Below are 11,163 nucleotides of genomic sequence, written 5' to 3' on the forward strand. Positions count from 1 at the left end.
ATAGCGTAGTGCAGCGTCTACAGCCACAAGTTGATGCCTGTAATGTATTGAAGGACATGCAAGTTGTTAAGAATATAAGACGTAATTCAGAGGGTCCAAGTGAACAGTTGTTACCCGACTTTTATTGCGAACACACAACTTTGGCAATGAATCGTGAGAGGCGAAAACATGCTCTAATCAAATTACTACAATTGGTAAAAGCTGATTTGGAACGCGAACGACGTTCACGTAATGGATTGAAGGGTCTCTCGCAATCATTGAATAACCAAGAGAATCAAAATATTACCGATAAATTGTATCATGTTAGTATTACAATTTAAATTGTTGTTTAAAAGTTTTTAATTAAAATATATTGCATTTGTTTTAGATTCGTTCAATGCTAACATATTTGGAGGGCTCCCGTTTTAAATTACATTCAGCTTTGCTGGAACTGGATCATAAGCCACGTACAACGCATCCTCTTGCGCAACATATACAAGTAAGTCAAGAATTTTATTTAGAATTATAGAATAAAACATTTGGTTGAATGTTATTGAATACTGCAGAGAGGTTAAAATAGAGGATATACGCTTGCAACTAGGCTTATGATTATATACTACTCATTACTACTACTCAAGTAAAAATATAATACTTACTTATATTTATTTCTGTGTTCCACGTATTATCTTCCAAAATGCTCTAAATCTAAATCATGTAATTTGTTAAAAATATATTATTTTACAAGCAAAGCTATAAGAATCGAAGATATACAAACACTTATTAAATAAAAAAAATGTAACAACTTTTCTGATATATACTCCATTTTATAAATTAGATATTATCATTCACATATCATTAGTCACATTGATATTTGTGGATTGAGAAATTATGCTTATTATTATTAATGACTCTAGCTGCAACTGTGAGGAAAATGACGGTAGTGTTCTCCGCAAATGCACAGCTTAGGCATATATATTTCTAGATGAAATATATCTAGATTTCTTTTCTAGATGAAATTAATCCTAAGCAGTAAATCTACTTAAGGGATATCTTATTTATTAAAAGTTTGAAATAGTTTAAAACACTCTGAACTTTACTTTACAACACAATTGACATCAGGCCTAAGTCGTTGAATCATGTTAACTAGAGAATTATTTTAAAAGACTGGAATCGGGTCACTTTTTGAATACTTTTTTATTCCAAAAGATTTCTGCTGAAATCTGTTATAAATACTGATGATATTTATATATGTATTATATTCGATTGTATGGATATCTAAGTTTCTTCCTATATATAGAAGAAGAATATCTATATGTTTAAATAAGTTTTATATACCTGATTGCATTTTAGATATTAATAAAATATACAACTTGCAATATGTGTTTTATAATATTTAATTTGAAGATTGTATATATGATATAGTATAACTAAAGTTTATGTAATATTGTTTATGAAATATATATAATAATCACAACATATATTTGTGATGTTATTGATATGATATATGTCATCATTGAAGTACTAACCACTTCTTTGATTTTCATTGAAAACTAGATTCAAGAAACTTATAATGAACAACATTATAATGAAGCGAATGGTGTTATGCAAAAGATCAGAGTTATAAGTGGATTGTGCTCTAAAGAACTAATGAAATGGCTAATAGCAAAACCCTATGCAACAGGTGTAACGAGTTTATGTAAAAAACTTAAACCAAGTGCAGTTGTTGGCAATAGTGAAGTATAAATGATCTTGTTATCGAAAATTATATTCAAAAAACACAAACGTCAACAAATGAAAACTTAAAAGAAGGAGGAGGTAATTTATTTAAATAAAGCAAGATTCTGATTAATGACTGGTAAAAACACAGAACAACAACATATAGAACTATGCATGACACTAAGCAATATTAATTAGAAATGTATAAATCGTGTAAAAACATTGAAAGCTGTTTTGATACTTCGATAAAAAGTATCAAAGGACGCAGTGGTTCAATTTGCCCTCGACTTAGTCCGTTATAAGCATACGTAACAAAAAATAATAATACCCGACGGTTTATAAGTTTTGTACTTTTGTTTGTGTAATATCATTTGCATTAGACCATTGAGAATTCTCTGCTCTGATACATCAAATAAGGATATGCATGTTAGATATTATTTTCAATAAACATAGCCGAACAAAGCCATAGAAATGTTATGCTCACATAGCTAGTTGCATATCTTAGCGTATCACGCAAATAGCAATGCTCACCAATAGCCACTAAGAAATTGCACAAACAATGTACTATTTGGTTTTCTCTTCATTTTGATTGTGCAGAATTTGGATATGAAGATTTTACAGTGTTGTTGTTTTGCTTTTCTGATAGATTTTCGTACCATTCGCTGCTCTACAGAATCATCTCAGTATTGATGAGGCGTACTTTTTCTTTAAATTAAAAATTAAGAGTTAGGCTCATGTAAAAAAAATCTAATTATATTCTGCTCTCACCATAATTTTGAATCAATTCTATACAAATTATTGACTATAGATTTTTTCATTGAAACATTCACATCAAGAAACTGATAAATATCTTTTTTTATTTTATTTTTCAGATAACACGTGATCGTACAGGACTACAACAGAGTATACTGAAAGTACCACTTTGGTTGAAGAACAATGACAAACTGAATAATTCGAATGTTGATGATTCATTGCGCGACAATGAATATGATTGCATCTCACAAGCGAATACATCCTCAAATGTTAGCTGCACTGATTTAAATAAGGATATGCTGTTAAAGAAATTTAGTCGTAGTAAGAGCAACATTGAAACGTTTAGCATTAACACACAGATTTGTCTACAAAATCCATTAGAAAAATCGAAAACACTACAAACAAATATCGACGATCCATACAGTGATCGTGGACAAGCGGACGGTGGCTCCAATCAACAAGATTCTGATTTTGATGAGTTCAGTTCACAAGATGAAGATGATGAAATGACCAATTCAGGTGGTCGCAAAGAACATAAAGTGATAATTGAGAAAAGTACGATGCTTGCAAATGGCATAAGTAATGGTGGCATCACCAGCACTGAACATCACTATCAGAATTCTGCAGAAATACGCGCGGAGTGCACACAGATTGCTGCCAATAATAATATCAATATGAATGCAAATGAAATCTCTAGTTCTACAGTAGTAGTTTTAAGTAGATGTAAGGCTTTATACAGCTATACACCAAAATTATATGACGAACTGGAACTAAATCCTGGCGATATTATAGAAGTCCATGCCAAACAAGAGGATGGTTGGTGGTTGGGCGCATTGCGTAATCACATTGGTATTTTCCCCGCTACATACGTGGAGGAGTTCGCTTGAATAAATTAAATGGGTCAGTGTTGGCTAATGACAACATTGCTTACAGTGGAACAAATTTATTATTTTCAATGTAAAATTAAGTGCAGTGGGTTTTCATTTAATCTCATATATATTTAGTGAGGCAAACTGATATTTAAAATTTTATTTAATATATTTTATTGCTAAAGCTAGTTTGTCCGCATTAACGAAAATTGTCTTCCCAACAACTGCCAAAAGAATTGCTTTAACATTACTTGTTACTTGTTACAGCAAAACAAAATATTTTAAATATTAATTTTAGATATTTTTGAATTAAAATTCAAATAAATTCCCTGAATTGTCCAATAAGTACAACATATTTTGATTATTATGTGTACTTAGAACTCTGCACTTGTGCTGTACTTTTGGGTTCTCATACGACCGTCTCGATATGTGGGCGTAAAAGTACAGGATATCAGTGCAATGTTCATTTTCGCAATATTCTACAAGTCTAAGTGTGCAACGCACCAGTAATTATAAAAATGAATAATGAAAATATCTAAACTAATTTATATTTATGTAGTCTAAGCAATATAATATAAACCTCATGTCCCACATATAAGCGATTTCAGTTTGTAGCATATTTTAAGCATTGAGTAGTTATAGAAAACGATTTAATTGATAATTAATATTCACTAAATCCTGTAAAATGCAATTATATATATGTTTAATTGTTGATTTTATACAAAAAATATTTACGATATAAAATAAAATAGTATATTTTAATATAAAAATATGACCCATTTTATTTTTATAAAATTAGTTGAGAAGGAAAGTATCAGCCCTTACTTAGAATCTGAATGATAGGTTCGTTTAATATTTGTTTAGATGTTTTTTTTTATAAAAGAGAAATAAAAAATTATATCTTATATGTATAACTAAAATGATTAAAACAATTTCCAATATACATTATTATATATATTTATATATATTTATTTTAATTTTTTTATTAACAATATTTATAGTATTTATTTTAAAAAATATAACTACAACTGGAATACTTAGACCATATAAAACATGAGCAACTCAAATGCATTTTTGTATAAATTAAACAAAATAATAAAATGAAAATAAATATAAAAAATAAAACACATTTCCAAGTCAAGTGTTTGCAGTTAAGGAATATTATGTGCTTAAAATTACAACAACAATACATATATCATAATAATGAAGTAATTAAATGATGTTTACTTCTCAATTAACATTTTAAATTAACATTTTTACTAATTTAGTAAGGCCAAACTATCTAAAACTCATTTGAGCTCTCCAAACTACGTAGCTTCTGGTACATATTGATATAATGCACCTGTAACTGCTTCTGATAATTGAGCACCTTTTCACGTTCTACACACCATTGGCGTTTTTCCAACTCAAAATTTTCACGCACATCATCCAATTGCTTACGTAGTTTCGCAATTTCTTCAGCATAATTGGCAGACTCTTCAATTAAAGTATCCAGTGTGGACTCTTCTAGTTTTTGCGTGTTGAATTTTGTAGTTTGCACATTGACAGCTACATCGGGTAAGTTTTGTGAACCATACACAAATTTCTGTATGTCAGCCGACATTTTCGCTAAGCGTTTCTCAGTGTTATTTTCATCGCTATTATCGCTATGATCAATATCCAATGGTGGCGCGATTTTCAAGCAGTTCAATATCACCTCTAAGTTCGTATCATCGATTACTTTCTCCTTTGAACCTCTGTTGACTTCTGATCTGAGCGTGTGTTTACGTGTCTTATTGCAAATGTCTGATAAATTATCCAATTGCTGCTTCAGCCGTATGTACTTGCCAGAAGGTTCCTCACCATATTCATGAGATATAACTAAATCCGACAGTTCTTTCCGTAATTTGGCCAACTCATTCGTAAGTGCCAATATGACTTGATCCTTTAGTATTATAATTTTATTCAGTTGCTTTAGCTCAGTTTCAGTTTCCTTTTCTGACTGTGCTTTCAGTTCTTCCACTTGTTTCTGCTGTTGTGTAATCTTTTGATTCTCTTGAAGACTTTGGTAGATTTGTGTTTCAGCATTTGTGTTCTCATGCTTGAGATGTACGATGGCATGTTCTTTCATTGTGATTTCAACCTACAATAAAAATTTGTTGTCAGATACACTGTAGAATTTATTGAAAAAAATATAAATAATTATTGTCATAAATTGTCTAGTCGGTATAGTAGTTTGTAACCCACAAAAAGGATTAATACCATCGTATGCTTGATAGAGTGTGATAGCTTAAGAATTGAGAAAATAAACCATTTAAACGGCTATTTATGTTTTTGTTTATGTCATTGACTTGTATTAAATACTACTCTCTCTCTCCTGAAATCAGTCTTCATTACTACTGACACATATGCAATCGGAAAATATTAAATAAAAAATCGCCATGCTATCAGTGGATTCAGATACCAAGTTAAGACAGAGTTGAGTAAATATGCTTCGGTAAACAACTCGATATTCACGTTAACAACACATTATATATAATTTCAGAAATCTTTTCGATATTTGAAGACTAAAAAACATCGATGTATCGTTTGAACAGTATTTATTTCTCCATTGATATTGATCTTAGAAAGTAACTAATTATAAATGGGTCCCATGTTAAATTAACTTGCGAATAAAATTTTCTTTTAATAGAACATATCCCTCGTTATGCAAAGAATCCAACTTAATGAAAAATACAGATCTAATAAAATTAGATGAAGGTTCGTTTATTCTGCTATAGTTGAATAGTAACTGAAAAAAAGGAACATTATTACACAAGCATAATTCAAATGAAAGTTCAGACAGCGGGAAGCGAAGAGACACTAGTCTACTCCGACTGCAGCACACGTGGATCTATTGTACTCCTTGTAAAGATTATTGAGCTGACACTTTATTTTGGAAAGAAACCGGAACAGACACTCGGATTAAATTCATTTGCAGTTCGTTTCTTTTAGTTCTCTCTTTCTAATAAGCTATTGTTAAGTCCAGGGTAAAGCTGGACATTTAGAACTAGATATAATACATTGTCTATTTGTCTTCTGTTCTTGATAACAAGTATATAGGAAATTTGTAAATACTTACATTAGCCTCTTTCAGTTGGGATTTAAGTAAAGCTAATTCGCCATTACGTTCACACACTTTCCATTCGCTCTCCTCCAATTGTGCACGCATATCGATGAGCATATTTTGTGACTCTCGTAGTTGCTCTTCAATGTAGGCGACCCGATCTTTCAAGTTACGTTCCGAATTTTTTAAACTTATATTATTACTTCTACAGAAAAAAATTTATAAATTAAAACTTATTTACAGTCATTATTCCATACTTGAAATTACCTTAGAATTTCATTCTCATTTTTCAAATCTGCCATTTGCTCTCTCAGCTTATTGGACTGATCTGTGTGACGCAGTTTGTGTTGCTTGAACTGAAATTGTTGCATCGCCAGCATTTGTTCCATCTTTTTCATTTTGAGCAGACACTCACGCTGTTGGCCTTCATAGAAGGATTTCAGTCGCTTAGTTTCACTTTCCCAAAATGCCTCCTTGTCCTAGTTTGGCATAAAAAATATGTTAGTTAAATTAACTGTAGTTAATCCTAGAAAAAAATGTAAACCTTTTGTACTTTGAAAATTACTTTCTCATTATGTTCCATGGTCTGTCGCAGGTATGACAGCTCCGAGTCTCGATCTTTCAACTTGTCTTCCAGTTCAGATATGCCGGAATCAGAGGGTGAAGGTGTCATATCGCATTGCTCACTTATTATGTACTTGTTGCTATTGTTGCTGCTGTTGTTGTTCGTGGTGTTGTTGCTATTATGCATACTGCCACTCATTTTACTGTATTCAAATTAAATGAAATTGTTAAATAAATTTCATTTTATTAATAATAATTGAATTGCGCGCTATTTCATTGCTTTACTTACAACGCACTGCTTTGGCTGTTCGCATCTGAGTCCGGTGTATGTCGAATCGATTCCATGCTATCGTTGATTTTCAACGATCTGGAACCCCGTCGACGTGCCAAAAGGCTGTTGCAATAATTATTACTGCTTGAATAACCACCAACAAAACCCCCAACACTGCCTGCTCCGATTCCGCCACCAATAATGCTCGCACTACTGCTGCCGCCACCTCCACCGCCATACCGTAGGTCAGTGGTGCCTAACGAAACGAAGAAGAAGCATTTACACGTTTATTAATTGTTTAAAAACAAATACAGAAAAACCAAAAAATGTTGAATTATTATAAAAAAAAAATATAATTGTTGCAAATAGTGTAAAGCCTTTGTTTAATTTGCTGTAAAAAAATTAAAAATGTTAGCAATTATTGCGCAAGCGAGAGTTGCAATTAAAATGGGTCAGGGAAGTTGAAATGGATTTGATGTATTTTAAATGATTTGTTAAAATCACGACGGATAATTAATCATGTTTACATTTTGTATATTAAAAATAATGTTATAATGTATGTTTTTGTTTTTTGTGAAATATTCCTGAATATGAATCATGTTTTATAGATATAATTTAGGCATAGATGTATTATTAAATTCACCTTACTAGATCAATCATTTTATATCGAAATTTTTAAGACATTGATTTATAGATTACTTTAGCATCTTCCAGAGGGGAAGAATCATTTGCTTGAGAAGCACTGATATTTTACACATTTTTAGAATTAGAAATGGTGTAGAAAGCTCCACACAATTTGAGAATTAAACAGAATTCTGAGCTTCTAATAAAGAGAAGTACTGAGACCATAACTGATCTGTTGTATTAGCAAGCAATGACCTTAAGTTCTGTACATTATGTCATTATACAGAAATTCACACAAAAATAAATCTATATATCATTAATAAAAGAGATCTATATTAGAGGAATTATAGATTGTAGTACCTCTAAAAACATACAAGCCAGATACTGTTTAATAAAGTATCTTCCGATTTGTTGGACATTGCAGTATGGAACGATTACAGTGATGAAATATTTCCGTGCTTCTGTGTAAGGCATAAAGCATAATGGAAGTTAGAAAAGTATTTACAAATTATTGATATCAGTCCAATCGTTTAGTTTTAACTGTTTGCTTTTATATAATAGGTAGGTAGATGACCGTAAACGTCGACTTTCTAACTTGACAGTTGATGTAACAAGCCACAGTAGCTTTAATGAAGAAACATTCTCAACATGTGATGTGTTCTCCAACTGATAACAACCGAATTATGCACTCCTGTCTTCTTTTATTATGCACTCGACAGGAACAGATTTGTGAAAGGAAATAATATATGACAAAGTAGCACCCAACTATAACTAAAAAATCTATGTATGTCAGTAGTTTATCGCAAACCCTTTATAGCCTTGAATGAGCCTTTATTATATAGCCTTTATTATTCACCTAGAAGCCCAGATATATATCATCATCATCATGATTAACGTCTGGAAAACAAATTTGAAGCTCTTTAATCTAAAGAATAGATGAAAAAGTATGTGCACCTGCTGGTCATACCTGTGAGTCGTTTAATAGAAAACTCTAATAATTTACCAAGAAAGGTAAAGATGTGTTAATTCACTAGTTTATGAAATAGATAAAGGTTTATATTTACAGATTATGATAGTTAGAGACATAAAACATTAAAGCGCGAATTTTATGTTCTGCAAATAATATTCAAATAACATCTATTTGCAGTCCATTTTCATTATTTTTTAAACAAAAAACTATGTATTTTATGTTAAATTTTATTTTAGAAAAACTCATGTTCACATATCCGTAAATTGTTATGAAAAAATATATAAAATAAAATACTTACTGCCAAAGCGGAGATTGGAACCTTGCGCTGGTGCTAAAGAAGGCGTCGAACCATAACGATCACCAACAACATCACAATAACGATTTGGAATACTGTAGTCGGGTTCAAATGGGATCGGTTTAAAAGCAATGGGGCGTAGCAGATTTGTGGCCTAGAGAAAAATATTGAAATAAATGTTATATTATACATTGTTCGTATGTATGCATGTATGTATGTATGTATGTATGTATGTAAAAAACAACAACAACCGCAACGATAAAGAACAAATTAATGTTTTGAGTTGTGTGCAAATAAAGGCAACTTAACAATGTTGCTGAGATAATTTGCAGTTGTTGTTGCTTCGCCCATTGAGATGTTGACGTTGACACTGACACACCTCAATGCTGGCTCGCTCAAACTATAGACCATAGACAAGTGCTTGTCCATACACATATACAGTGTACAGTGTACAGTGTATGGACAAACACACATCGATTAAGTCAATCGATTGAGGAGAAATGGGGTTACCCAGAGGCAAGCAAGTTAATCTGTTGCTACAAACCTGATCATTGTTTTCAGCTTCATGTTGCAAATTGGCTAAGTCACTAGCACAACGTTGCTGCTGCTGTTGCTGTTGTTGCGCCAGTTGCAGCGTTTGTTGTAAATGTTGCTGTCGCTGTGATTGTTGCTGCTGCTGCTGCTGCTGCTGTTGGCGAATTTTGTTGTTCACATCCAAACACTCAATTATGTTCAGGCGTTCACTCAATTCGGAAATGCTATTCCGATTTCCGCATCCGTTTCCGTTAACAACTGTAGTTGGAGTGGCTTTTCGGGTTAATTGTGTTTGCTGTTGCTGGTTTTGTAGTTGCAGTTGTTGTTGTTGTTGTTGGTGTTGTTGCTGTTGCTGCTGCATGGCTGCACATTGTTGTTGATAAGCGGCCTGTAGTTGTGCTTGTTTTTGTTGTTGTTGGTTTTGTGGGTTGTTTTGATTTTGCTGCTGTGTTGGGTGGTGCGGAATTTGTTGTTGCGTATACGCCTGAGGGCGTTGTTGCGTTTGGGTTGTTATCGCGAGTTTATTCTGTTGCTGATATGTTGCAACATTCGCCGTTGTGGCTTGTGTGGCTGTGGCTATGGTAACAGGCAATGATTGTAGCATTTCTGATGCCTCCTTGTCAGTACTACCGTTGCTACTGCTACTGCTATTGGTATTCACAGGTTCTCCATTATTTTTGGCAGCGGCAGCAGCACTTTTGCTTATTTCGAACATTTGTCTTAAGTTCTGAAATTTGGTGCGTCCGTGCTGGACGTAATCCTCCAAGTTGCTGTGACTGCCGAATTTGTTGCGCATGCGTTTCTGTTCGTTGCGTGACTTAAGTGTGCCTGTGTGACCGGCTTGCAGTGCCGCTGGCAGGCCCAATGCATTTTTCGTAACAAAAGAATTGGCATTTTCGAGTGAGGCGGACCGTATGTGTCCACGTTTGGAAAGCGTTGGCGATGGAGTGATATGCGCTGGCATTGCGATGTGCGAATTTGAATTTGAAACGGTTTTGGCTGCCATTTTTGACAACTAATTTTGTTGCACAAAACTGCAAAGAAAAACCAGAAGAAAAATTAATTAAATAAAATAAAAATAAAAATAAAAAAATAACTCATTAGTGCGTTAATTCAAAAAAGATTGATTTATGTGTGCAAATGTTTGTGTGGGGACGTGTACTCGTATCTCAAATGTGGCGGCAACAATTAGACGAAATCTTTGTTAGATTGCGTTTTTTGCTGCTGGTTAGGTTTTTAACGGTTTGCGTGGTTGGTGTTTGTGTTTCACATATAGGCCAAGTAAGTACGGTGGAGATAATCCACCAGCAACACTTTGTTGTTGCTTTGTTGGTTTATGAGTCTTAAGCGCGCGCACAATATTGCGGCTGTGATATAATCTGGCCGACAACGGTGAAGTGCGGTTGTGGCTTGCTGTTTTGTTGGGTCAATAAGTCAATTTACCGGATTGGGGGAATTGTTATTGTTTTCTGCAAAATTATTTTTATTTCTGAGGTTTTTTCG

General features: G+C 32.9%; 2 protein-coding genes across 3 annotated transcripts in view; one reads left to right on the forward strand and one right to left on the reverse strand.

The window, feature by feature from the left end:
• LOC119667146 (nostrin-like) overlaps positions 1 to 4,010 on the forward strand; it is a 4,164-nt gene extending 154 nt beyond the window's left edge. Inside the window, exons 2-4 of the mRNA XM_038076434.1 lie at positions 5 to 302; positions 368 to 478; positions 2,568 to 4,010. Of these exons, the coding sequence (XP_037932362.1) occupies positions 5 to 302; positions 368 to 478; positions 2,568 to 3,335 (1,177 nt within the window). The 3' untranslated portion in view covers positions 3,336 to 4,010. The remainder of the gene's footprint in view (positions 1 to 4; positions 303 to 367; positions 479 to 2,567) is intronic.
• A 374-nt stretch (positions 4,011 to 4,384) lies between these two features.
• On the reverse strand, positions 4,385 to 10,689 carry LOC119671565 (putative uncharacterized protein DDB_G0271606). 2 transcript variants are annotated; one of them, XM_038082257.1, is made up of 7 exons: positions 9,671 to 10,689; positions 9,130 to 9,280; positions 7,256 to 7,493; positions 6,968 to 7,169; positions 6,670 to 6,881; positions 6,418 to 6,607; positions 4,385 to 5,439 (listed from the first exon to the last, which is right to left on the reverse strand). In XM_038082257.1, the coding sequence occupies exons 1-7, from the start codon at positions 10,664 to 10,666 to the stop codon at positions 4,600 to 4,602; spliced, it is 2,829 nt and encodes a 942-aa protein (XP_037938185.1). In that variant the 5' UTR covers positions 10,667 to 10,689; the 3' UTR covers positions 4,385 to 4,599. The 2 variants fall into 2 exon arrangements, with proteins under 2 accessions (XP_037938185.1, XP_037938184.1); XM_038082256.1 differs by having other exon boundaries at positions 6,947 to 7,169.
• Between the last annotated feature and the right edge of the window lie 474 nt (positions 10,690 to 11,163).

This window comes from Teleopsis dalmanni, chromosome 1 (assembly GCF_002237135.1).
Source record: "Teleopsis dalmanni isolate 2A chromosome 1, ASM223713v2, whole genome shotgun sequence".
Lineage (NCBI taxonomy): Eukaryota > Metazoa > Arthropoda > Insecta > Diptera > Diopsidae > Teleopsis > Teleopsis dalmanni.